This window comes from Fistularia commersonii, chromosome 1 (assembly GCF_037954325.1).
Source record: "Fistularia commersonii isolate RoL2024-O1a breed Wild chromosome 1, RoL_Fcom_v1.0, whole genome shotgun sequence".
In the NCBI taxonomy this organism is placed as follows: Eukaryota; Metazoa; Chordata; class Actinopteri; order Syngnathiformes; family Fistulariidae; genus Fistularia; species Fistularia commersonii.
In genome coordinates this window covers 25396502-25420442 of record NC_141284.1, presented here as the reverse complement: position 1 = coordinate 25420442, position 23941 = coordinate 25396502, and the positions used below count along the sequence as shown (strand labels likewise).

The 23941-nt window shown below is 42.6% G+C and overlaps 2 protein-coding genes across 4 annotated transcripts in view; both read right to left on the bottom strand.

The window, feature by feature from the left end:
- The window catches only part of efna2a (ephrin-A2a), a 104945-nt gene extending 100414 nt beyond the window's left edge, over positions 1 to 4531 (bottom strand). The window contains exon 1 of the mRNA XM_086156618.1: positions 3365 to 4531. Coding sequence (XP_086012744.1) covers positions 3365 to 3507 — 143 coding nt within the window. The 5' untranslated portion in view covers positions 3508 to 4531. The remainder of the gene's footprint in view (positions 1 to 3364) is intronic.
- A 4182-nt stretch (positions 4532 to 8713) lies between these two features.
- On the bottom strand, positions 8714 to 22457 carry ptbp1a (polypyrimidine tract binding protein 1a). 3 transcript variants are annotated; one of them, XM_086156594.1, is made up of 16 exons: positions 22383 to 22457; positions 21548 to 21601; positions 21265 to 21295; positions 18020 to 18080; positions 17690 to 17862; positions 17192 to 17338; positions 16720 to 16890; positions 16378 to 16488; positions 16049 to 16229; positions 15532 to 15603; positions 15209 to 15366; positions 13886 to 13919; positions 12860 to 12952; positions 12365 to 12581; positions 11527 to 11604; positions 8714 to 11414 (listed from the first exon to the last, which is right to left on the bottom strand). In XM_086156594.1, the coding sequence occupies exons 1-16, from the start codon at positions 22388 to 22390 to the stop codon at positions 11282 to 11284; spliced, it is 1722 nt and encodes a 573-aa protein (XP_086012720.1). In that variant the 5' UTR covers positions 22391 to 22457; the 3' UTR covers positions 8714 to 11281. The 3 variants fall into 3 exon arrangements, with proteins under 3 accessions (XP_086012720.1, XP_086012702.1, XP_086012711.1); XM_086156576.1 differs by having other exon boundaries at positions 15532 to 15612; positions 22383 to 22456; XM_086156585.1 differs by having other exon boundaries at positions 15532 to 15612; positions 21265 to 21292; positions 22383 to 22435.
- Between the last annotated feature and the right edge of the window lie 1484 nt (positions 22458 to 23941).

The window sequence follows — 23941 nt, the reverse complement described above, 5'->3', positions numbered from 1 at the left end:
GTTTAGAAGTTTATTTGGACAGTGTACAATTACATTAAGCACAGAGGCAGAGATGTTTGTACCAGATTGTAGCTCATTGCTAATTTCCATCTGTAGTCCTGGACAATACAAATATAAAACTGTATAAAATAGACAATATATATAAAATATACTGATAGGCAATAAAATAATTATACAATATATAAACAAGCAATAAAATATGTATTTTGCAAATTGAAAGTGCTATTCTTGTAATATTGTTGTGATATTATTACTTTGGTCATCTGGGGGCCATCAGATGTTACCCTTCTGGGTAACATCTGATGGCAAAATACCCGTCTGGCATTGTTAGCGTGAGCATGTTTGGTGCTCCAGAATCCAATTTTTAACGGCCTGTGTAAAGGTGTGAAAATCAGTCATGTTCTTTAGATTGTCTGGAAGCCCATTCCATTCTTTTATGGCTTTACAGGAAAAGGCAGATTGAGAAAAGGCAGACTTTCTTTTAGGAACATTGCAGTCTCCTCCAGACACCGACCTCAGCATTCGACTTGTGAGTTGGGAGCGAGGCTTAATGTGGGTCTTAAGAGGAGGTGGGGCGGCGTTATGTAAAATTTTGTGGACCAGACGGATATCAGAGCACCTGATCAAGTTGTCTGTCCATTTTGTCGTAAGTCATGAGAAACCAGTTTTTAAAAGTGGCATACCGCAAGAAGTATCTGCGTGGCTTGTGAGCTCTACCGATTCCCAAGCACCTACATCCTATGCGTCCCCATGGAAGCGTGAGAAGAAGCCTTGGAGAAGGAGATCAAGTGGTTCAAGGAACTGAGGTCCAGGGTCACTGGGGGGTCTGAATGCACAAAGAAACAGCCAAGTTCCTGAAAAGGCTCTTGGAACAGCAAAATGTTCCTTCCGTGCAAGAAAGGGTGAAAATCAACCGCTGTATTTGGTGAGCGGCGCTCAGGCTTCTCCCTCGTCCCCTCAATAACGACGCAACCTAGAAACATCCCTTTGTATAAAACTTTTTCCAACAAATAACAAAGAAGCTATGAATCAACGCCCCCTCCAAACGTGACACAGAGAAACCCGGTGTGCTAACACCGCTGTAAGTTTGACTTCTACAACAAGTTCCTTTGAACATGGCTGACCTCGCTGACACCGCGAGTGTTACATATTTACATCAAAATGCACAGTCACAATTGAACAATGGGAACGGTTTTAGAACAATTAAAAATGCCTTGAGTCTGTAAATATTGAAGAACAATCAAATATGAATTAACTTTGAATAAGCTCCGGTCCCGGACGCTCTGCAGACACGGAGTCCTCGCACCGACACTTTCCAAAAGGTTTGAGAACTTTTTGGCAGTGGGTCCTGCAGCACTTTTTTTTTTTTTTTTTTTTTTTTTTTCCCACGCTGCGTTTATAAATCTGCAGCCGCAAGCCAACCGTTAGTTTTTGGTTCATCGTGTTTCAAGAAAGCTTTCTTTTTTTTTTTTTTTTTTGTTCTATTGCACTCTGCGATGGAGTAAGTAACAGAGAGAAAGACAGTCAGAGAAGAAAGATATCGACAGAGCCGAGCGAGCTCAACGCTCTCTAGACAGTCGTGCCGCGCAGTGTAGCGCAGTTCCTCGCGTTGCCTTCTCCATACATCATCGAGCTGATTTGCATAATCTTGTAAGGACTTTAGGGTGCCGTCAAAAACTCAAAAGAAAAAAAACGATGGGCTGCAATAACGTTTCACTCCACAGAAGGGACGTCTGTGGAACTGAAGGTGCTGCGTTTCTTTTGCGCGTAGAGGTTGCAATGTCAGGTCTGACATAGGACGTGACAGACAAAGATAGAAATATACGGCCCTGGATGACGGAAACCGGGATTATCCGGTAATTGCTTTGTGAAATTGGATGATTTCTGGATGTTCCGCGATGAATGATGTCAGCTCAAGGTTCTTCACAAGCAGCGCGGGACAGGCTTCACTCTGTGCAGAGAGCGGCAGGATTGGCAATGACAGTGCTGAAGGGTCTGTCAGGAAGAAACTAGCCTCACCACCAGGGCTCCAGAGCCGGGATTCATTGCTTTAGTGGAAATGCATTTTTGATGTGCCCCCTTTTCTGCATCAACCTGTTAAGTTCGACCCTAACGGAAAAACAGCAACTCTCCATATAGGATAAATATACCCGGTGACGTTTGCGGTGTGCATGTGACTTGTATGTGAGACGGAAGGAGCTCGGAGAGACAAAGAGACAGACAGACAGACAGACAGAAAGCGAGAAAGGGAGAAAATGTTCCCCCTTGCCTGTTAAATATTTGAGGAACCCTCTGTAGAAAAGTGATGCAGTCAGAGGCAGGCCTGTTAGTTCAGTGTGTGTTTCGGTATGCATGTGTCTGTGTGTGTGTGTGTGTGTGTGTGTGTGTGTGTGTGTGTGGGTTGTGCGCGTTGGGTTCATGCAGAGAGAGAGAAAGAGCGAGAGACAGTTTGGACCAATTCAGCCGTAAGCGAGCGAGGAGGGAGCACTTTCAGTGTTTATTTATCTACCTGGGCGGGAGGTGGGGGGACGAAAGCTGATGAGGGAGAGAGAAAAGGAAGGGGTGAGAAAAAAGAGAAGGGGGGGAGAGTGAGAGAAAGAGAGTGAGATAGAGGGAAAAGAGAGAGAGAGAGAGAAATGGTGAGGGAGTTAGCCAGGTTGTCACAAACCATTAGACGGACGGACCCAGTGTTCTCTTACCCATGCCAATGAGAGGCCTGGGCCAAAGATGAGCGCGTATGTTTTGTTTGTGTTAGTGTGTGTGTGTGTGTGTGTGTGCGTGTGTGTGTGTGTGTGTGCAACTCAGTGTGTTTATTTTTGTTTATTTATGCATGTGGGGTTGTTTTTTTTTCTTTTTGCACAAGTGCTTGCAATTGAGGGGGGATCGAGTGTGTATGCGCACTGGCACAAGTCGGTGAAATTAGGGGGAGAAAGGTAAGGCTGAGAGAGAGAGAGAGAGAGGGAGAGGGGGAGAGAGAAAGAGAGAGAGAGAGAAAGAGAGAGAGAAAGGGGGAGGGAGAGAAAGAGAGTCTGTAGACACAGATGAGGAGGGGATGCAGGATGCCCCCATTGTCATAGACAAAAGCAGCTCACAGCGCCAGAGCAAACAGCGAGCCTCCACATGCATGTGAACCTCCATTAGTGTGTGTACGTGCGTGTGTGTGTGTGTGTGTGTACGTGCCCGCGCTTGCCTGTTGTGAAACGCATCAATATTATCAACATTCGCTCAGCACACAGTTGAAAGCAGGGAAGGCATTGGATGAGAACGACAGAGCTGCTTAAAGATTTTTTTTTAAATCACACCGAGAAATGCGCGCACACACACACACATACACACACACCTTTGGGGGTTTATTAACACTCACTTGGGGTTGGAGCTGTTCCAGTAGACAGCGTGTCTGTCAAATATGATCTTCTCCTCCGCCCACACGGACACCCAGTACAGTAGGGTCAGCAGCACCACCTCCATCACACACCTCTGCCCGAGCTGGTACAACATCATAGACATCCAGTAGGAGCTCCTCTGTCTCTCTTTCACACACACACACCCACACACACTCTCTGGGGGGGCTCTCAGTATGCCGCTGCAGGTGAAGAAATCCTCGCTAGATCATTAATGTCCGTCCACGCTTCTTTGGACAAATCGAATCGGTGGTTCACGGATCGTTAACCGGCTTGATGCGATTTCCAGTCACCCGGTCGCATGTGGGTGTCGAGTCATGCCGGGATTCACCTTCGAACTCGAAAGAAAATTTAAAAAAAGGAGGAAGGAGTAAAAAAAATGGAAAATGGGAGGGAAAAAAAGACAGGGAGATGTTCATGTTATTTAAAAAAAAAAGCGCGGACTCGGCGGGTGCGTCTCCTCCTCTGCAGGCGCCCAAACTTTTTGTGCCATTACGCGCGGGGAGAGACGCGCCGCCCGGATGAGGCGTTCTCGGTCTCCATCACTGCGGGTTCTTCAAACTCCAAAAACGCACCGCCGGCGTGAGTTTGTATCTGGGATGCGGGCGTTCAAGATCGGACTCGAACCGGCGTCAGCCTTCATTCTTGTTCACCCGCAAAAAAACGGCGCTGGTGTTGTCCGCCTGACGCACGCCTTCCTCCGGCTTGCGTCTCCGCTCTCCGAGCGACAACCGGGACGCGCCGCGCCAGGAACCTCTCCTCCCTCACGGCCGCGCCAGGAGACCCGGCCGGGGCGGACGATCGCGCTCCTTCCCCCGCGTTTTCTGTCCACTCTTCACGCACAGTGACCCCGCGGCGTCCCCGGGCTGCTCCCGCAGCATCTCAACTTGCCGATCCAACCCCCCCCCACACACACACACATATACACACACACAAACACCCCCAAACACACACACACACACACACGCACACTCCTTCGTCGTCGTCCGCGTCACGTCACGCCGATCTCCGGAGCACCCGCTGACGGTCACGGGTTTAATCCGAACACGCTGCCATCACGCACCTATATGGCGCCATTCAGCATCCACTTTGATTTCGTGGAAGTAACCCACGCCTCCCCCCGTCCTCCATCCATCCATCCATCCATCCATCCCTCTCTCTCTCTCTCTCTCTCTCTCTCCCTCTCTCTCTCTCTCTCTCGCTCTGAGTGGGCAGGGCTTAAAAACCGCGCTCCGCCGGGACTCGCGGCTGGCTGACTCATTGCGCACCGGCTCCCCCACCACACACACACACACACACACACACACAATTACAACACCTGGAAGGGACACCTGGGAATAAGCTGAATAAGCTCACATGACAGGTGCATGAAGTGCGGCTCGACTTGTTATTAATCGTAGTTAACTTGCGTTAACGTAGGTTGCGGGGCGAGAGGCGAGGGGAAAGTTGCATCTTGTTTGGAAGCTGCGGGCTGGGAGGGGTGGGTGGGGGTGGGGGTGGGGGTGGGGGGGTGAGGGTGTCTGATGGATGGCTGGAACAGTTGCTTTCCATCAGAGTCCATTAAGGCCCGAGAGGCGCCTGATCTCGAACCCGGAGAAAAAATCTAGGGGGAGTTGAGTCCACCCACCCCCATCCCGCCATAGACGGAATTTATCATTCCCACTAATTGTGTCGTGACCCCCCCGGCCCTCCACGGGGCCAAATACAATTTACACACTCGACAAGAAATGAAACTCCAAACTCCAAATCCTATTTGGGGGTCCCACAAAAAGGACGCTTTTCCATAAATCACAGAGGATGGGGTGGAGGGTGGGGGTCTTGCCCCACCTCACCTCGCCGCCTCAATGAGCTCGACATTTCTGCAGCTCTTATCGTTCCCCTTGTTCGGATCCTTCCCACTCTGTCCTAGATTTCACTTCGGAAAAGCGATGCCTATAATTTAGGCTGCACGGAACCAGACAGGGGAGGGACCCGTGCAGCCCCCTTAACCCAAATACTGTTGCAGTTGTCCTCAACTGATGAATTATTCAACATCCGTCTGAGGCCTGCATATGTAAACAGGTGGATCGTCTCCTGGTGGCTTTTTTTTTTTGTTTTGTTTTTAAGGGATTGACAGCCACTTTAAACCAAAGACGCACATCAGCTCAGCTCGAGGCGTTTTTTTTTTCCTGTTCTCTTTGAAACCATGTCTAAATCACACGTAGGCTTTGTAAGTCAAAACACTGGCGGGTGGATCCGGATAGAAGAGGCACGGTTAAGTGATCTTAAATCTAAAACATGGGCATGGGAGTGACCGGCTGGACACATGCCTTTCCTAAAAGCCTGAAATACATCTGGTTATGTTCCGGGATTAATAACGAGAAACATACGGTACGTCGAAATAATGGCGGTTGAGTCGGTTTCAAGCCGGTGGGTAAATAACCCACGGCGTGAAATGGCCTCCAACTACTTAGCAGGTAAAATCTCATTTTTTGCCATCGGCTAGAAGGATCTCAGATTTAAAACACACTCTGCAAGAAAATCCAGCTAATGCAATCCTGGACGGGGTCAGTCACGAAGGGGGCCTCCGCACGGCCTCCACCTGCGACCTCGTGTCGTTCGAGGTCACGGACCGCGGCCGTTTCAAAGGCCCGGCAATTGAACTCTGCGAGTTTGTGTTGATTTCTCAACCCCCCCACCCGTCTCATCAACCGGTTATTTTTCATCCCGTCGCATCAATTCCCAACAATCATGTCATGCCGAGCCAAGATTTTCAGACATCTGACAGCATTGTTCCTGACAGCTGTCTATTCCGGGGATGAAACATATCAGAGATTATAAATCAGACTGATATTTTGGAATCGCTTGGCCACCGCGCCCCATTTACCCTCTATCGGGATTGTATTTGTGTGTGGCCCTTGGTGTTTGCTTGATTAGAGACCACAGTCCCTGATGTAAATAAATGTTACCAGATGTGGAGGGATCTCCGCCCCCACATGGTTTCGTTTAGGCCCAGGGCAGACGGTGCCGGATCAGACCGGGGGAAGATCCCCAAGGGTCTGAGTTCGGCAAACAAACGGAGAGCTTGAAGAGTACGGTTACACGGATTTCTCACTCAACTGGTTAAGAGCGCTGTGTTGTTTTGAACAGAACTTCTACCGACGACGTTTTCTTTATTCCGTTTTTCACTTGAATCCGGCGCCGACATACTCCGCCTGCTCTCGCCGCGTCCATTGCCAGTTTCGTTTTTTCAAATTTGTCCTGACGCGTTGAAATTAGATTAAGTACCGAATTTTGTGCGCCACTGATTCCAGGAATTTGATAACCCCGAAAAACATCATAAATCTGCACTTGGATCATCTTACTTTGAATTATCCTTCCACCCAATTATGCAATCTCTTTGCATTTCAATATATTCCAAAGAGGATTCGGCGTAGACTGCTCTCTGCTCCAAATTACTCCTGGTGCAGAGTGAAATACTAAGATGCTGCAAGTAAACAAGGGTCTGTGCTCTCAAAACACCATCAGAAGTGCAAGTTCTCGCCTCAGTCTTTTTTTTTTTCCACCAGCAGGGATGAACTGAATTACAAACATCTCGATATATACTTCTTTAAACACTTTCAGTGGGACTGGTTGAGAGCGTCTGTTAAAACTTGAAACCGGTCAAACCAACCATCCATTAGATGTGTTTAAAGTCTTGGCAGGCATGGCGGCATTCTTTTGTACCGCTTTTCATAAGCATCCCCAGAACTTAAATGTCAGCCATGCAGCTGTAACCGGCCAAGTTAGGATCTGCTTTTACCATGAGCTTCAAACGAGTTTGTATGCAAGATAATAACAGAAGTTATACATGTGTAGCCGTGGTGAAATTCAGCAAATTAACTGTGATTAAGACCACCCACAGAGCAGAGGATCAATATTCTCATACTGTGATAATTTACCATGGGTTTTTTTTTGTAAACTGAAAAACTCATTTTACTGTCTAGATCCAGACATGGATCTAAGTCTGGTGAACATTTAATTTTTTTTCCTTTTTCGGCTCATTTGGCCTCCAAAACATCATCTCTTGTTCAAAGGAAATTCCCAAAAAATACACAAATATAAAAGGGACCAAAAGCTGTCCATTTCAATTTAAGCTCCATGTGTGGAGACAGTTTTTGTGTCCAACATGTGCTTTTCCAATACCTTAACATTGTGCTGCATATTGAAAAAAGGGGGCTTACTAATTTCCCACGGTGCACCCAGTAAGCAAACTCTGAAATCAGTGCAAAACCCAGCTCTTCTAAACCGCAAAGATGCCACTGGACTCACTTCTACCTTTCTCATTTGTCCCCCCCCCCCTTCGTCTCAGAGGCAAGGCATGATTTGAGGTTAATCCTTTCTTCTGCTCTGTGAGAAAGTCAGACAAGAGAAAAGAAAAAGTTATACAGCTAATGCCAGAAAGCCTATGGAGGCACTTGAGATTAAGCCTCTAACTATTGACATTGTGAGTGGCAGGTAAAGTCACTTCAGTATGCCGATCCATTACGACCAGCACAGAGCAAGACCTCCTCCTAGTGGTCTAGGGTGGGTGTAACCATGTAGCTGGTCTCTCCTCAATCACCTCCACTTTTCATATCCAAACAGGAATAGGTGTGCTCATGTTTTATAATCATGTTATGATACTGTGATTTCCTTTTCCCCATCGTGACTGGACATAAAGTAGTTAACTAGACCTGCTCATCTGAAAGGTCAGAATGTGAGCGGAGTAAACTGGATACACACTGATTCCTGAACATGGAACTACATTTAGTGATACCACTTTGCTGGGGTTTTGTTTCTTTTATATTCCTGGTTATGTAAGCAGGGGTCAGATAATGCAATTTCTAATATGGAAAGCGATGCACCTGGATTTGCAAACCTTCCATTGGTCAGAATATGCTGGTATAAGCATGAAGAGTTTCCATCTTTCCTACATGTTACCATCCACCAGGAATCCATGCTGGGTAAAAAATTGTAGTAATAAGTAGGGTTTGTCTGTTTCTGGCACTGCAGCCAAGACCACCGCCTCCTTTTTGAAAGCACACTTCCTGGTCTGAAATGCAGAAATTTTCCCAGTGTTAAGCTTCAGTTTAAAGTGGGTCTAATTATTTGCAACAACTCTGGGCCCAGGTAAGAGGTCAGTTGAGTTTTAGATGAGATGAGTAAAAAGCTGGAAATACAGAAGATTTTAAAAATAAAAAAAAGCCCATCAGCAGTAAACAGGATGGGAAGTGTGGAAAATGTTACAAGATGTTAACCAACAGAGTATCAGCTCCACAGGAGGGAAAGAGACAGAAACCAAATGAGGCCAGATGAAAGAAGAAACAAACTTAAGATTTATTGAAGGCAGCGGAAGATGCAAGAACAGAATGGCAGGGGTGGTGAGGGGGCATATACAGAGACACTTGTGTGTTCAGATTGGTTTAATGTTTTTGTGTTACAAAAGTTGTGTTTGTACAGCTCCAGGGAGCTTAATAGGTCTGTACTGTATTTTTTTTTTCTATCAAAATATACATGTTTTGGATGTAATGTTGATATAATCCAAATGACTTTGTGGTACAAAAACATGAATATATACAACCATCGACCCCTGCATCATACAATAACCCAACCCCGCCCCCATATAAAAGGAGAAAAATAAAAGCTTTTAACAAAAAATGGAAAGGCATATAATCTTCTAAACAATAGTTTTTTTCTAAAGCCATCTCTACCAAACAGGCTCTTTGCAACGTGGATCAAATGAAAGGGGTGCAATATACAGTACAATTTGTTACTTAAAACAAAGGTATCTGAAGCCTTTTGTGAAATAGCAGGAATGTGAACAACCCGGTAAGAAAAACACTACAAAACAGCGGGGGTAAAAGATACTTTGGTCCTTAACAACAATAACCGTCTGTAGCTACATGAAATTTCATGCATAAATCATCTTTTACAAAAATAGAGAGAGCGCATCTGTATCTGGTCCAAGACTACAGTGGTTGAAGCTGTGGAAACTGGTGCTTAAGACACTCAGGAATGTGACGTTTAAGACTTCAGCGTGACGGTGCCAACTTGGACCTATCATTGAGGAAAAGTGCACTAAAGAACCTGACTGTGGCGCAAACACACACACAGTGTAATCCTGTTATCCTGACTTGTAGGGAAAAAAAACTGGGCTGTCTTTTTTTTGACACAGTCCAAGACGGCTGTTATGATCTATTGACAAATGCCTCCCAGCTGCCCTCTCACAGAATATACCTGAATATAATGGAGAAAAAGGCATCTTTGTAGTCAGGTTTTAAAAAAGTAAAGAAAGATACCTGAAAGATAGGTAAACAAAGTCAACTAACCTGGCCAGTGAGGATCTCAGCCTTACGGAGTCAAGGCACTATGAAACTGATCAAACCCAGCCACTACATATAGTATCAGTTAAGTTTAGAAGTGATACATGTAGATGCTAACATTAAAAAAGGAAAGATAAATGAATATATAGGTGTCGTCATATAAATGAACATTATATGGTTAAATAAGGCTCCACAAACACCGATGTTGGTGGGTGGGCACTGTAAATCAGGATGGCTAGATACAGCTCTACTCTTGCAACAATACACCTAACAGAGCTACATCACTTAGCAAGGATATCAGGCACCTATCTGACTTACATTCATGTTTCTACATACATATCACGGGGTATATATAGATACAATCCTTAGATAAACACTTTAAGAAGAAACAGAAGATAGAGTAGGCCACTCCCCCCCCCCCCACTTTAACAATGCTGGTACATACTAAAAAGGCATTTTAAGACCGGTCTTTTCCAAAATGAAGTCAAGAGTTATGCTTAAGGCAATCTGGTTGGGGCAAAGTAAGGCACAGGATTCTGACAGAATGAGTTCCTTACTACAGATAGTGGTACAGGACCCCAGAAGAAAAACATGCGAGTACTGACAACATGATAAAATAAAAAGGTTGTCCAGAAAATAAGTTGTTTGGTGGTCCTTGAGCCAAAACGAAATTCTTTGTCTAAAACTATTTCTGACTGGCCAAACAGGTTCAAAGTGGCATTTCAAAAACAAGGCACGCACACATAATCCACGCAACTATAATGGTAAAAGGAATGCTGAAGTGTGTCCGGTGTGGATATGAGTCATCCACATATACATCTGTGGTGGAGGTGACTTTAAGCAATTTGGTCTTAAGTGACAGTTTATGAGCTGCACCTACTTTACCTTCAATTAAACAATTCGTTGTAAAATATTGCTCCCTTCCCACAACTCTACATAAATCCTTTTTTGATTTGGGTACCAGCAACTTGTTCAGAGTTGCGAATTTGATCACACTTGCTTCGATTTCATTTGTTGGTTAATTGGCCAGGCTTTCTTTACCTCGCTCCTTATGCTTGAGTCAAAGCCCAAGTAGAGGGGCAAAATATTTTGTGCACAGCAACATACAAATGTAGCAAAGATTCGAAAGGAAGCAATCAGCAATGGCAAGAACGATAACAGGAAAATGGTCATAGTTGAGACAGTTGCCTGCTATGGAGGAAGTTTCCCTTGCTTACTGCTGCATTTTTGATGGTCAGAGTTACAGACGTAATGCCCAAGAAAAACCCAATGTTGACACCAATATTGAGAGGGGAAAAACATATTACCTTATACAAAGGTGGAACAAACCACGGTTAATGATATACCTTTAGTTAAATGTTTGTCTCTAGTATTCTAAAAAGATTTTAACCTTGATGAAAAACCAGAATCAGTCAAAACTGATACCCAAAAACCATTGACTGAGAAGAGAGCAATTTTCTACAAAGAAACTCAGCTTTAAATGTACGATTTCCACTGAAAGCCACCTCGACAAGAGCGGCGATCAGATTGCAATAGCCTTGAAGGGAGCAAAGGCACTCAGATGGTGGACTTGGAAAAGGACACTCGAAGATGGTGGTTTTCTCCCAGATCGTGGTTGTGAAACTCGATCAGAGACTCAATTGCCTCCTCGACGGAAGCCATCTGGATCAGGGCCATTTTACGGTCTTTCCTGAGGAATAGCGACAAGTGTTATCAAAGTCAGACTTTATCTACATTTGTGTGGAAAGCTTGCTCATCCGAATGCAAAGAAACAGGTCGAGGAAGCAATTAAGAAAACTTACTGAAAGAACTTGAAGGCTTTGACTGTGGCCCCTGCACTGGCAAAAAGCCTTTTGAGGTCTTCCTCCATCACAGAAGGCCTGTATGAAAGGAGGGTGATAAAGAAAAGACACATTAAAGTAAGCATTTGTTTTATTTTCATGTGTCTATGTAATCATTTATTATGATGACTACTACTACTCCTTTCAGTATTTCCCTTCAGGGGTCGTCACAGCGATACAACTTTCTCCATCTAACTATTATCTGTATACTCCTCTCTGACACCAGCTGCCTTCATAGCCTCTGTCACTACGTCCATATATTTTCTCCTTGGTCTTCCCCTCGACCTCCAATTCCATCTACTATCTAGATTTCCCTCAACCTGTTCTCTGCTCTCACTACAGATCACAATGTCATCTGCAAACATCACGGCCTATGAAGATTCCTGTCTAACCTCATCTGTCAGCCTGTCCATCACCACTGCCGATCCCTGATGAAGTCCCACCACTGACTCACAGTGAGCATACATGTCCTGTACCAGTCTTACAGACTTCTCCAGCTACTCAAGACTTCCCCACTATTCATCAGATATTGTCCAGGAGGCCATTGAATAATGAGCAAATATTTCCTTCATAAGGACATGGACAGCAGATATAAATACATGTTTTTGATCATTCTTTGCTATATAATTTGTTCCTTTCCTCAATTTGGTATTAGTATTGAATAAAGACCTTTACATATCACAATAATGATCTCATGCCCAATAATAAATATATAAAAATGCATTGAGGTAACGAAATCAGTCAGACCTTCAAAAAGAAAGGACAGATGCACTTAACAAGGTTTGCATAAACAACTCACGGTATGTTGGAAAGATGGAGTGTTGCAGAGGGTGGGAAAATGTTGGAGTAATTTTTTGACCCAGGCTTCTTGAAACGATGCAGTGGCGAATTGCTGTAATCCTTTGTAAGGCCCTGGTCCTCATGGCCTTCCCTGGGCAGCTGCACTGTGGTGTGTTTTGACAGTGTCACACGCATAGCCCTGCCGTGAAGACGTTGGCCATTCAGGTGATTCATGGCTACAAGGACATTGGAGAGGAGAGTCAGTCATTTCATTAAAGCACAAACCGTTGAGGCATTCCTCTTTAAATTCTGGCATGAGCCCCAATTCGCTAAGAGAAGGGAACTGGAAAATTCTGCATTCATTAAATATTTTCGAGTCAGATTCTTTAACAAAGTCCTATGATCTCAGAGGACTCCGACAAGGAGTATGTGATAAGTAATATGAAGTAAACTCAGATCAATGAAAAGAGGAACATCAGAGAGCAAAATGCCATTATCGTTTTTTTATAACTACCTAGCTGAGCCTGTGTGCCATCAGACATCTGGATCAGAGCATTCTCCTTTTTATTGAACAGGATCTTGACTCTCATCACATCGCCATACACACCTAAGAGAGGAATAAGACGATATCAACATAGGAGTGCAACGCAACCTGCACAGGTGCCAAACAGCCAAACACGGCAAGAAAAACAATCAAAACCATTACATCAGAAACAATGTTCTGTTACCAAATGAGTACTAGATGATTAACATGAACACTACTGTCAATTTTTATAGTCCGTATTGATTCTCAAACTAACATTGCACTTATCTTGCTCAACTGTTAAGAATTAAAACCAAGAGAGGCTAGTGATTTTATGTGGAAATCAATGATCTAAAAAGGGAGTTTTTCTCATTTTAAAACAGACTGATTACTTAATAAAGGAAAACTTGATTTGTCAATCAGACTGAGGATCTAAGAGAAACACATGCAGGAGTAAACTAACCATGCATATACCTACTTTAGAGAAACTGCAAAAGTAATGTAGTGACATGATCCCAGAGACATGTCAACTCACAATAACTAAGAAGGCAGCAGCACTTAATTTTTCAGTCAATCTTTGCACAAGATCTTTGTTGCATTGTATTTTATTACTAATGTGACCAATTGCATATTTGTTTAAATTCAAACTTTTTTCTTGCATTTTGAAATTAGAAACCAGGATTCTGAATAAAAACCTCTGACACACTTTCCAGTCAAGGCAGTTCTCTCTGAAGATTAACCACTTCAATGCTGGACTGCAGACAATAGAACTACCTCTCGAGACAAAATCAAGTGTTGCTGCTTTGTTTGTTCTGACTGTACTTTTCTCACACAAACCCACAAACAACAAAAACAGGTCATACAAACCCCAAAAGAGACAACCCAACCCTTCATATCCCTGTAGCCTGATGACAAGCCATCAGTGTTAAAAACAAAGCCAACAACATGAGACAAGACATGCCCACCTTGCCAGGTAACAGTAGTAATAAAAAAGGAGATGAAAGGATGATAACGTACCGAAAAGAATAAAGAGGCAGTGTGGCGTAACGATCTTTAGAGACAGCAGGGGGAGCAGCGGGGCGGGGGGGGGGCCGGGGGCAAAGGGGAGAGGGAACAGGGTACAGGGGAAAAGAGACGGAGCGGAGTGGAGGACAGTGGAGTGGAGTCGGGACATGTCCGCAGGCCACAGGCAGCGAGGTCCACAGGAAGGCCACAGTACCATGGAGGAAGGAGAGTCATGAGGGACGAAGAGAATGTGGAGAACAGGACAAGAGAAGGATTTGACAGCATGGAATAGGAGAGAGATGAGATAGGGGGATGACAGAAGGTGGTGGAAAGACAGGTGATAAAATCGGGGGAAATGTGCCAATGTGTTTATTTTGTGGTTGTGTCCAAATTTGGGTCAATGGATGGGGGTATGGGATGGGGTGGTGGTAAAAAGGAGTGGTTGTAGTAGTAACAGAGGGGGTGAGGACGACAGGAACAATTGGTCATGGGGTGTGCAGTCAGTTGGCCAGAGTAGGGGGGGGGGTTAAATAAAAAAGAGGGAGACAGAAAAAGGAGAGAGAGAGAGAGAGAAAAAGGAAGTAAAAAAACAAGGTCAGTATACACAAAGAAATGTAGTGCTTCAGACAGTAGAACTGGCTAAATTAAAATGCACTGTCACTATGGGAACACTAGGAGAAAAAGAAGAGAAAAAAAAAGATTAACAATGAAATACAGAAAAGGACAGAGACAATATGTACTTTTAAATTACATCCTATGTTTTATCATTAAAATTACAGTGTATATGGGTCAGTCATCTGTATAACAAATTCCATAATCCTGTCCCAGCTCCAAATTAACAAACTAGACTACAAGTGTAATCACTGTGAGAGACATGCAACACTATCTGAGAAAAATGCCCTAATAATGCACATGTATTTATGAGTACAAAACAAGAAAAAGTAATATTGTCTCTTCAACAACTCAAGAATGATTCAACTAATGGACATAAATGAAGAAATGTAAGTTTTAAAAAAAGAAGTTAGTGTATTGAATAAACTTAAAATTCACAGTGAGCAAACTGGCAGGTCAGAAATGCAGCAGGTTTGGTCAAACACAGAGGTCCTGAAAGAGAGGTTTTGATGACCCCTTTAAGCTAAAGACAGCAGTATGGGTTTGTCAGCTTGTCTGTCATATGGAGATGGTGGGAGATGGAAGGTAAATTTAATTGTTTTTTTTTTTTAAGATAATGGTCCATGAACTGTATGTGTAAGTAAATTACAAAGCTACTTTTTAATTTTTTCTAAGCATTGACAGAGACAGGCTGCAGCGAAGTCATACAGTGAGGGTACTGACCTCAGGGTTGAGATTGCTGACCAACAAAACATTGTGTCCCGCAGAGGCGGTGAGCCCTGAAAGGCCAAGTCGACTGGCAGCCGCCGCTGCAGCTGCCATACTTGTGTGCCCCACACCCAGAGATGCCAAGGCACTGGGAATACCAGGCACTGAGAGGCCTGAGAGGAAAAATGCAATTACTTTTATAATTACCACCGTAAAGGGTACTGGCAGATTTTATATATAAAAATTCAACTATATTCACAAAGACATCTCAGTTTCATATCTTAAAAAGGCAAATATCTAAGTATTGTGCATGTAATTAGATGTATTAATGTACTAACCTGCGGCCTGCTGGATGGCAAAGGTTGGGGGGAATGCATGAGCTCCACCATAGGGAGAGGCAGATATTATACCTGGTGCAGCTAGAACAAAATGAAAATCATTTTTCCATATTTACATTTGACAAAATTAAAATGTTTGGAAAACTGAGGGGTGAGGTATTTCATATCCATTACAGTTGTAAGATATAATTGCTGAGATCTATTGTAAATTTACAATGAGTGATACACTTTGACACAATCAGAAAATATTCTAATGTTGAACTCAAGGTGGTGCAGAGTGTCACACTGAAGTGGATTATAATGAGAATGTTAATGACAGGGCCCCATCCCCCAAAAAATATAAAGAGCACCCCTCAGTGTAATGGTGGAGTTCAACCCCTACAACTGTTAATGAGCAACTGGTAAAGTTATCTTTGAACAAATTACATTGTACAAATATGGATGATAAAATGGCCACAGATTACATACATCCTTTTGACATTGGTAATTGGGATCAGTACAAATACAGATCGGTTACCAAATGCAGCAGCCGCCATGGTCTGATGGTCAATTGAGGGCTGTGAATCTGCAGTGGGGAGGTCTGGTCGGGTGTAGTCCCTGCTCTTGTCATTGTTGTACTTGACATTGAGGCTGGTGAGCTTGGAAAAGCTGATTCTTAGGGTACAGCAAGCGTTGTAGATGTTCTGTCCATCCAGAGACTGAGACAGGTTGACTTGCGTTAGATTGATGTGAATACTTTCCCCACCAGTTGTTAGACAATCATATTTAATTATATATGCACTGGCTTTTCACTCTGTTCCCCTAAAAAATTAAGTCACAATACATTGCACTGCTTGCACAAGTTACCAATTTTGCATGCTGAGCTGTCATGCCATCTGCATACTGGATCAGAGCCTGAAACTGGTTGTTCTTGGTGAAAGTGATAATCTTCAGCACAGTGCCAAATTTGGAGAAAATCTGTGGAACAGAAAACCATAATTAGGCATGTCAACTAAAGATGAAAGAAAACTGTACTCTATTTTAACTGACAGACGATAAAAGCAAAAATATTACAATGCATAACTGGTTCATCCAAGTCGGCAAGCTACAAAATTGCCCTTCACCCAAAGCTGAGGGGTATATAACATGTGCATGTAAATGTGTGAAAAACATCAGGAAGTTTACACTTCAATCAAAAGTTGACCATACCTGATGAAGTACATCCAAGGTGACAGGGTAGAAGAGGTTTTCCACAATGACTCGGAGTACAGGACTTTGGCTTGTAGGTCCTCCCAGACTGGCTGCATCTGCCGAAATAGCCATGGTTCCCATCCCGCCACCGTGGAGTGCATTGACAGCCTGAAGGGCTGCTTGGGCACGCTAAAAAAACAATCAAAAAAAAAAAAAAAAAAAAAGAAGGAACGGAGAAGATACACCGCATAAATTGAGTAAACTCTGTAAATTAGAAAATGTAATGAAATGTAAAATTAAATTACTGTAAGTTAGCATGATGACGTCAGTGCTCTTTCTTACCCTTATAAAACAAAGCCTTTCAATGCAAACTCACAACAATAAATCAAATTGAAATGTGACAAAAAATTCAACTTGCATTTACATAAGCAGGCCCAAACAATCAAAATGAAAAGCAAATGTGAGCAAGTGAGTGAGACCAGACACTTACCACTTGGTTGGGAGAATTATCAGTCTTCAGCTCTTTGTGGGTTGAGTATTGCATGTAAATGGGATGGTTTCTGATGACAGGGGTCACAGAGGAGTAGTAGCTCACCATCGTCTGTGCACATTCCTCACTGTTTAACTCCAGGAATGCCTGCAGCGGAGAACCAGATTTTGCCTTATAGCAATTGCTTCATACCATCAAAATGAACAGGTACTTCATTGAAGCTATTTCCAATTAGGCATCACTAATAATTCTTTATATTTGTAATTCTCATAGCTCATCAATGGTCAAATGCTCGGAATCTTCAGACGACTGCCAATACAACATAATCATTAAGACAATCTGCAATCAACTCCAATTTAACTGCTGTCTTGATAACATCAGGTTTACATTCAAACAGTAGGCTTTAATATAATAGCTATAAATATAAGCAATAGTTTCATTATACGAAAAAAAAGCACCACAGGTTACTGGTAACACTACCTGCAATTCAACTCTTACCTGGTTTTTCCCTTTCAGCATCAGCAAATTGGTAACTTTCCCAAAGGGCAATCCTAGGCCAATAACTTCTGCCTCATTTATGTCATTGGGTAGCTTGCGTACATGAACCACACGTGATGGAACACCAGGACTGCGGACGTCACCTTTGAATTTTTTGCTGTCGTTGCCATTGGCTGCGAGAGAAAACAGAATCAGATACAATCAAGGAAGGAACGGCAGGCTCGGGCTCTTCTTGAATAATGGATTGATCACCATGACAACACAAACAACACAGACAGGATGAGCACTTCAATAAAAAGAGGATTCAGTCTTCCATGGCAACCCCCCTACCTGAGTTCATGATATAGGGCCCGTTGGATATGCAGGAAGAAAACAGTTCGTCGGATCCCCTCTACGGACAGAGACAACAAAGGCTCACTTCAATGCTTTCACCAATGAGAGCACAGCATGGCAGGTGGAGAGCACAGTGCTCAAGTTACCCAGCCATTGTGTGATAAAGCAGGAAGTAATCTGATAGCAAAAATAGTTTAGGAAAATGTGCTTGAGAAAGGAACTCCACCTTCTTCAGCAGGAAGAATGAAGTGACCGTGCTTGTCAGCAGGGAAACTGAGTCATCATATTTCACATTTTCCTATTTTTCCCCATCAGCATTTCCATAAATCTACTGGGGCAGGTTATTTTCTAGCTTAATACTTTAAGTGAAATTAGATAGAAAACAGTCTAAATGGATAAAAACTATTAAAAATGCTACACTTGACCAATTAGCTTTCCTTTTTCTTCAGTTGCATTTGTGTTATGTTAAGTGTAAATGAATGAATGCTATGGGCTGAATGAAATGGATGAAAATGAGACAAGTACATTCAAAGTATGAACCTATTGTCTTCAGAAACTTTGCATCCTAGTGCTTTAGTATATATTGTTCTGTTTAAGGCTGTTCTCACGGCCCTGTGTAATGAAGTATAGCAGTCACAAGAAGTGGCTCAGTAGCCCTAGTTCTACAACACTACAATGAAGGTCCTGTTCAGGGTGAGACTAGGGGCATTGTTACATTGCAGTGCACAAACATATGGAACCCCCGAGGACTCTCTGGGAAATGAAGAGCCTTAGGGCATTAAAACAACCAGTCATGCAGGTTTGCAAGCATTCTTCTCCACCTTGTGAATACTAGCCTCTCTTTAAACAGGGTGGACGATTCTCAAACAATTTGCGATTTTCAAGTAAAAACACAAAGAGGAATCAATACATTTCTAGGATCACTTGGCGAAGCCTATGAAAATTGTATGGAGAAAGTTTGAATAACTGAGGCCACAAAGCATTAACAATCATTAAAAAACAACTGTTGGTTTAGTTTACTCTGCCACTTTAGCTATGTGCCGCACAAAGAGGATTAGCAATCTCAAATAAACCAACAAAAGTAAACAAGAGCCTTTCCCAGGTTTTCAAAACAACTAGAGCACCTAGGGCCAAAACTGAAACAAATGATACTAAACAAATACAGTACAAATGGCTTGTGTTGAAAAACTCAACACGAAGTAAGACAGTTGTATAATGCAGATTGACCTGCCATAAAGCCAAGAGAGCCATAGGAAGTGGCCCCAGTTAGACTAAATGTTCTGGAGTTGGTGGTATCACACTATCAGTCAGCAGACCAACTCATAACAGGAAGAGCAGCAAGATCAGACCTGATTCAAGAGTTTTGCTTAACTTCCTCATGGGGAGTGATATTTACTACTCCATAGCAGAAGACTCGCTCTCTCCTCCCCTACTTCCTCATTCTAAAAATGGCCAGAGACCGAAGAGAAAACGGTGCAACAACAATGTGCCAATGGCTTTAAATGGAATGTTCTGACAGTGATACAGCTTAAATGTAAAGTTTTAAGATTTGGGAATAAAAAGTGTATGGTGTAAGCTCATTCCAACATTGTCAACCAATTCAAAAAATGGTTGCTGACTTATTCACATCCCATGCCTGACAGTGTAATAGTAGTCTTCAGAGTAAGATGACACATGGCAAAGCCATGTGCTGAAGCTGTTAGGTAGCTCCACGTTTCTTTTTGTCATGGTCTAGCTTATAAGCTCAAAAGAGGAACATTGACTGGAGGCTATTCTCCTTCAAACACGAATCCGCACCTGGTTTGCATTACTTTAAGGGCGAAAAATTCTTGTTCTGAGTCTTGATGATAGTTTTTACTCTGTGGCTTCTAAAGTTGCTTGCAGTTTACATTCTCCTCTGGGTTGGTGGGTGGTATGACTAAAATGAATTGCATAGAGTTGCTAGAGTACAGGTAGGGACATGTTTGTTTTGTGATGAACCTTCACCAATGGAGGGGGCAGGGAGCTGTGCCTCACCAGGGGGCTGAAGGGGGGAGATTGGAATGTGACCGCGGAATGCCAGACGCTCTGCCCAGACGAAATAATTACAGATTCCAGCAAGGCAGAACTCCATAACTGCGCATCATGACTACTGCAGTCACCAAACTCCGCAGAGCAAGCATTGTTTTGTCAAGAATCAAAAAGCAAAGACAGAGACTTGGGGTCATGGTTTCATCAACGTGTATCCGCTATAATCAGTAACAGTAATGAGGATGTTGTACATGATCTACAAAAAAGCAAAGGCTGTGCCCCTATAGAAGGTGTGGATATCAAGAGAGCTTTTTAAACAGTGGGAGGAACTTTGGTCAGGGGTGGGTGTGGGAGGATGGTTTCATCCCAAGTTGTCTTCAATTACACAAATGGCACACACTGCCTGCGGCCCCGTTAGGATTAAGTACCTAGGCAGGCATTTTATTAGGGCTGCAAGTTAACAACTACTTTGCAGGAAAACTTATTTTTTTGTAAGTTCTAACACATGAATAACAAAGCAAGGGGTGGTCTTTGTTGCGTAAGCACATGACACTGTCATCACTAGAAATGATAAGATCCAATCTTTACAGTGGGATAAAGAGCTAGACAATACTGTACTGATTTGTTTTGCTGGCACGGGCTGCGTAGTCTTGTGACAGAAATGAGAGTGGATAAATATCAGAGAGAAGGAAGGGTTTAACAACATACCAGAAGTACCAAAATTGGTAATAAGGGAAAAAAGAAAAAGGAGGTTTTTATTTCCCCAAAACACAGAGCCCAAACAACAGTCCCACCAGCACCGGAGGTAATCAATCATAAATGATTTAACACGTATCCAATCCACTGTATTAAGATTTGCTGCATTTTCCATAGGATGGCATATCAATTGCAAGGCATAAATGTTTCAATATGAAATAACTTTTTTTTAACACACACACAAAAAAACTTTGTTTAAAATAAGGACTCAGTCTGTCAAGAAAATCTGTCCTGTCCCTATGGACAGCTCTGGAAACAAGTACAAACATGTGAATACAAGAAACGATCAGAGCTATTTCACTGAGCTGCTTGTGTGACCACAGTTCACACACATTGAAAATGTAATCTTTTAACAGCTATACCTAACATGCTCATGACAGTGATGACATTTAATTAAATGCTTATCTTTCCACGTTCTATTTGGTTAATGGGGGAAGAGTGGAAAGATGAAGAGGTGACAAGAGAATATGGCTTACCTTTGTGCCAACTGATATGTCATGGACACTGCTGGGGAAGAGAAACCAAGATCATTGGACGTGAAACAATCCAAAGGAAACAAAGGTAGAGTGAAATAACAACTGGAAAAATACAGCTCTACGAATCATTGAATATCCTACAGCATGAACACATTCTGCATACAAAAAGAACAACCGAAACCAAATCGACTTCCTCATTCCGAGATGAGAACTCATTTTTGAAAGCACCAGCGAAATGTGACAATCTTTGGTTACTCGTAAAAAACATGTTTGATATACTTACTCAATTTCAGGGACGTAGCCGGATCCCAGAGGGTACAAGTCAGCGTCTAAGCGGCTGCAGTGTTTGACAATACAAGGGAGCAAACTTCAACATACTTGGCACAAATAATGAAGCGACTCTGTAATGTATCGAATTTACGATCAGGGCATCGCTGGACCGATCCAATTAATAATTAAGACATCGGAACTCAACTGAACGCCGAATTTACAAATTTGGTATAAATGTTAAATCTATATTACGCAGTTTACCGAAGCCTTCCCCGTCTACGGTATCCGGAGATAAGATCTCGGTTTCAATCAACGTGAAATGATCGGGCCAGACATCTTCAACATGGCCCTGGTTCTCCACAGACAAATGAATGCGGAAATGAGACACGTTGCTTTAGCCTCGGCTCGAGTTCCCGTGAAACGAAGTTAACCACCGTAGTTAGCCTATGTTAACTAACGACTGTATTCGCAAAGCCACATCGAATTCCACTTCTTTTTCGTAATTATCAAAAGTGCGCTCTTTTCCTCCCTCTAACGAAGTTATGGCCGATATGTGTTCGTCGCGCGTATGCATAGACATAAATAAAACAATTATTTGAAGGTTCACGTAACTAACGTTTGCTAGCAGTAGCGACTGCTAGCAGCTGCTAGTTGGCCTGCGCTCTTGCTAACTGTTGCATGTTTTGGTGGGAAAAAATGTTTTCAAGTTAACTTCTCCGACCCACCGATGTAATAAAACACAAACCCCAAAGGTAACACACTAACGAAGAACTGGAGTGTGAATAGAAGCTGTCCGGCTAAGGTTGTCTCGTATAATTAAGTCTTAAGTGTGGCTCTTTTTTACTCACCCGTCCATTGCACAAGAAAAAAACTGCAGGTCTGAAGCAAAGGTAGGGCGGCAGACTTGCTTGATTTTCTTACAAAATGGCTGAACGTACGGAGGCGAGCGCTGATTAGTCCAGTCTTTTCCAAGAGCAAAAAAGGGGCGGGGACGAACGTATAATCCTGTCTCTGATTGGACAAGACGGCTATCATTCTGTAAAAAAAAAGAAGGCCGCGGCAAATTTCCAGAAACGGCTCATATGGAAATTACGGAAGTTTTTCTACAAAAAGCGAACTTTGAGTCAGCAAATTCGCGATTACAGCAACGTGGTCGACGTTAGGCCGACGGGAAAGTATTCTAAAACGACGGGATTTGAGGACAACTTTACAAAATGTATTGTTTAACCGAGTTCCAAATGATAAGACACGTCATCGGTAAATAACAGTAATCTCCATTAACTTTGTGGCTCGACAACACAATGTTACGTGGCGTGACTCGCCTTCAACATCTAATTTAATTGTAAGCAAAAATATTTCTAAACGCATTCGCAACCTAAGTACAAGAAACGGATATTTGTGATATATATATATATATATATATATATATATATATATATATACACGTTGGTAACACCAAGTATGGTAAGGTAAAATAAGTGCGTTGAAGTAGCCTGTGTACAGGGCTATGTATGCCTTGAGTACACACTTCACTTTACATTATGGAAATAAGATTGTCCAGTTCCTTATCCTTTTCCCTAAATCCTCCTAAAAGGTATTATCTGTGTCGATTTATTGTTATTGTTTGGGCCAACTCCATATTTGCATTTTTGGTGAGGTTTTTACTTTCAGTTGATATGCATGTAGAATCTTTTTTTAAATTTTTTTATTTTCTTAAGTCATAATTGAGATCCTTTTTTGTAATTCTATTATTATGGTTTTCTTTTTTTAAGGGAACCTAATTTCCATCTTTAATGTTGGAATTATCTTGAGACTTTAATCTGTGATCTCAGTTTAAAGTCGGAATTTACACACATTTGTGATGACAAGTTTGTAGATTCCAGTGACTTTTAAGTTGGAATTTATACAATTGTGATGACAAGTTTGTAGATTCTAGTGACTTTAGCTGATAGTGCGGCAGGGATGTGTAATGGGGCATCTTATCTCCCAAATTCTAGTGGCCCTGATTACACCACACGTGTGTTGACAGACATATCAATACCTGATCATGAGTGCAGAACAACCTCTGTCATAGGTTGCGGCTGTGTGGGTGGCAACGCTCTACACCGATCAGCTTAAAAACTATCCTGCTCCATGGTAAAGCCTGCAACACTTGAGTTCGAGAGGAGAGAATTTATATATATTTTTTTTTCTTTCCTGTTGGTTTAAAGTTTCTAGTCAATTTGGCTTCCGATTGATTCAAAAAGGACAGTTTTAATGATCAGGTTCAGTTTTGAACCAGTTCAAAATTTAAGCAATCGTTTAAATTTAGCATGAGATTTTGAAGTTTGAGGAAATAAAATCAAGCAGTACAGGCTTGAAGGTGAAAATCTTCCTGGTAGTAGTACAAAAAAAAGTGGTCAAAGCC

Coding starts and splice junctions, on each gene's coding strand:
- ptbp1a (XM_086156576.1), bottom strand. Junction 21,296..21,547: donor GGCTACGTCCCTGAAATTGA/GTAAGTATATCA, acceptor TCTCTTCCCCAG/CAGTGTCCATGACATATCAG. Junction 15,367..15,531: donor TGCCATCCAGCAGGCCGCAG/GTTAGTACATTA, acceptor TTTTCCTCTCAG/GCCTCTCAGTGCCTGGTATT.